General features: G+C 39.8%; 1 protein-coding gene across 1 annotated transcript in view; it reads right to left on the reverse strand.

The window, feature by feature from the left end:
• LOC119593374 (citron Rho-interacting kinase-like) overlaps nt 1-3,808 on the reverse strand; it is a gene marked incomplete at its 3' end in the record, with an annotated part of 5,252 nt that extends 1,444 nt beyond the window's left edge. The window contains 2 exon segments of the mRNA XM_037942304.1: nt 1-2,593; nt 3,735-3,808. Coding sequence (XP_037798232.1) covers nt 1-2,590 — 2,590 coding nt within the window.
• Between the last annotated feature and the right edge of the window lie 74 nt (nt 3,809-3,882).

Below are 3,882 nucleotides of genomic sequence, written 5' to 3' on the forward strand. Positions count from 1 at the left end.
CTTTCATAGCCTCCTCATGGAAACGCATGTAAGTGTCCTGGCAATCTTCTAATGCTTCCTTCTTTTCCCTTTCCTTCTCCTCGGCCAGAACATCAACATTTTTCTTAAGCATATCTCTCTCATTCTTCAGATTATTAATGGTTCTCTGAAGCTGTGCCACTCTGAGTTTGGCCTTTGTTAGTTCATCCTTGAGACAGAGCTCAGTGCTGTGAAAGGTACGGATATCCTTTTTGACAAATTGCGTTTGCTCTATGAAATCCTTGAGAAGTCTTTCGATTACACTGACCGCATGCCCATACTCAGAGTCATTTGCCAAGTCAGATTTGGCTGATACAACCATCTTTTCAAAAACTTTTAGCTTTATTTGTACATTGTCAACTTGCTTCTCCCAAAGTGCTTGTTTCTTTTGCATGTTGTTGTTTTCATCCCGCACTTTAGAAATTGTTTCATGGTAATGCTTCATGTCTTTCACAGAATTAGTACATAAATCAGCAAGAGTAATAAGTTTATCAAATTGTCTCATGCATTCACCATATGTTTCCTGAGTTAAACTGGGCAGGTTCTGCTGCCAGTTTTCAACAACATCTTTGACAGCTGCAAACGATTCTTCTAAGCTTCTTAAAGACCCATGTAAGAGAATCAGTTCCTCTCTGAGACCAACATTTTCAGCACAAAGAGCTGTTGGCTGTACATCTTCATTTTCAGTTCCCTGTTTTTCCTTTTGCTGGTTTTCTGCTTGTGCTAACTCCACCTTCAGAAGACTGCTTTTCAGCTCTTTTATCTCTGTTTGTGCTGACTTCAGTTCACTCTCTAGCTTTTTAATGTGAAGTTGCTTCCCACTAGCTTCCTCTTGCATTCGGGAAATCTCATCTCTCTTTGCTTTGTTGCTCATCAAACTTCTTTTTAATTCATCTTTTAACTTTAGTTTCTCCTGAGCCTCTGTGTGCTTCTCCCCATCTGCTTGTCGTTCTCCTGATATGGTGTCATCATAGTTCAATGCCCTTTTTATTCCTAGCTGAACCATGGAGTCTTCTCCAGGAATCACTTCACTCAGAATGCCTAGCTTCAATGCTGTGTCAAAGCCATCAATCTCCTCTTTTGCTTTTGCTAGTTCAGATTCTAAGGAACAAACTTGATTCTCCAGTTTGTCCTTGGTAGCTTCCAGACTTCTGACCTTGATCTGCAGTTCTATTATCTGCTGGCCATCATGGGACTTCATGAGGTCCTCATACTGCTTGCGCAAAGTTTCATTGGTCACTGTTAACTTTGTCACAGTTTCAGTCTTTTGCACCAGAGACTCATCATACGTTGCTCTTAGGCTCCTCAGTTCCTCTCTGAGTCGAGTCACCTCCTTTTCATGCTGCTCAGCTTGATTTTGTGCATCCTGAAGTTTACTGAGCAGCATTTCCCTCTCTTCCACATTACCTTGTTTCAACTTTGTCACAAAATCTTCATGCAATTTCTGGTTCCTTGTGAGTGTGTCAGCAGCTTTGAGTTCTGATATTTGACATTCCAGGCTAGATATGGTTGACTGTGCTGTCTCTAACTCAAAATGTAACTTTTTATTCTCATTTTCCTTGTCATTCAATTTAATCTGGAGTTCCTTCAGATCCACTGCCATGCTCTTTATCCTCTCTTCTTTCTCTGACAGCAAAGTCTGCAACTGACTTATGTTGGCTGTTTTGCTTTCACTGTCTGATGTGACTAGATTAATTTGGTGCTGCAGCACACGAATATCACGGCTACTCTCAAATTTCAGTTTCGACAGCTCTGATGACAGCCTGTCGAGTTCCCTTCCCCGAGCTTCATACAACAGCTTCATCTGATCTTGTGGAGTGTCAGCAGCACGATACTCTGCCTCAGTAACTTTCTCCTGTGTTTCTCGGTTAACAAGTGACCTGTACTTGTCAGCCTGATAATCATTCGCTTGGTCAGCATATGCCAGCGAGCTCTCCCCATAACCTTTATGCACATCTGGTCTATAGTCATTGTGATCCAAGTCTAATCCAGTGTGTTCATCATGAGCAGTGATGTGGTATGGGTCATGAGCAGTTTCATGATAAGCCAAGGGGGTAAACCTCTCAGAGCTTTCCTCATCATGGCTATCATCACTCCAAGGCGTGACGCTTCCTGAGCTGTTGGCATGAGAAGCATGGTCTCCATTGAGGATCCCATGGCCTGGGTGTTCTTGCACATCAAAGCTCTCACTATAACTTTCCCTATGTGCGAACTCAACCCTCTTGTCCTGCGTCTCACTTCCGAACCTATCAAATACATTATCCCCATGTCCGTCCCCAACATCATAATTCCTGTACGAGGCATCGCTGTGCTGCTTCCCTGCTCCACCCTCTTCATAATAGGCAGAATCCCTTCTTTCCTTTCCAAAGGCGAAAGAATTATAGCCCGACTGTTGGGCAAAAGACTCATCATCCTCTAAGTCATCAAAGGCATTGGCCAACATCCCCTGGATCTCCGCTTCGCGCTTTCGATTTTCCTCTTCATCTTCTTCCTCCTCGTCCTGGTCCGGAGCCCTGATGCCATCAACATGTATGCTGCCTCCAAAATACAAACTTCGACCTGGGTTATCCATCACCTGCAAGAAAAGGAGAGATGTTAGGGCTGAAGAATACTGTGCATACTCTTGCTTACAAATTACCTCAATATTTTTCCTATGAATAAAACCAAGAAAGTTGGAGTTCAGATCACTGGGCTTCCCTCAAAGACAACAGGAAGTTTCATGTGGCTCTAAATAAATAAGTGACATAACTATTTGGGAAAAATCACATTTTGAATGTCACTGCAAGCATTTCAGCAATTTTTACCAAGTACACACTGTTCTTCCTAATCTATATGAAGGTTGACTATATTCTGGCTAGACAAACAATGCAAAATATTCCATTTTAAACATCTTCCTTGTAAAACCTGCCCATTTACAGGTTTTGTCTATTGACATACATCACCTTTCAGAATAATACCTATAACTATGGACACCATCATTAAGGAAATAATAATCAATCATTAACAAAGGAAAACACTAAGAACTGCAGGTAAATTTACAAGAAAAAAAATCAAGCTCCCTACTCTGACAACATTGTAATGTGTGTGTAAACAAGATAAAAGATAGTGCCTTGTTTTTGTTGTTTTCATATATAATCCCCAGTGCTACTGTTATTCATATATAAAACTTAAAGAATAATAACTAAAGCAACAAATCTGCTAAAACCCCTATTTTCAAAGCCCTTGAAACCAAACGACTTAATTCCCTAGTTCTTGAAGTATATAATCTAAATAATTACAGGGAGACTTACCCAAGACTCACCAACAGAAAATTATGAATACCTCAATATCTAATAGTTATTTTTGAGTTGTTAAACGGCTTGTAAAACATCTTTGTTGGGCGAATGTATCAAAAACATAAATGACCTTGAACGTTGAGATTTGGTAAAAATGGAGGGAAATTGTACATTTGTTTCTATGAGTATATACTTCTATTATACTGGAGCCGTGTGTTACGCCCAAATCCATGATTTCCTTCTACTAAAACCTTCGCAAATGGTAAATTTATTCATTCCAAAACTGGAGATGTAAAAATCTGTTTGATAAAAGGGATGCGGGAAAAAATCCTTATTTTTTATTCATTTTCTAACTTTTTATTACAATAAATACCAAATCAAAGCCTCAAAAAAGAACACAATATACATGTACTAACAGATAATCACGTAATACCTACCTACCTGAGCTAATAAGAACGAAAAACGCCAAAACTTGTCTCTCTTCTCTGTTGACTTTTCAAAAACACTGCGAGAAGTTACGGCGCTAAAACAATTTCAAGGGAACTGAGACCCAATGAAGTTTTAAAATATTAAGCATAGCATTTCTTCT

The sequence above is a fragment of the Penaeus monodon genome, chromosome 32 (assembly GCF_015228065.2).
Source record: "Penaeus monodon isolate SGIC_2016 chromosome 32, NSTDA_Pmon_1, whole genome shotgun sequence".
In the NCBI taxonomy this organism is placed as follows: Eukaryota; Metazoa; Arthropoda; class Malacostraca; order Decapoda; family Penaeidae; genus Penaeus; species Penaeus monodon.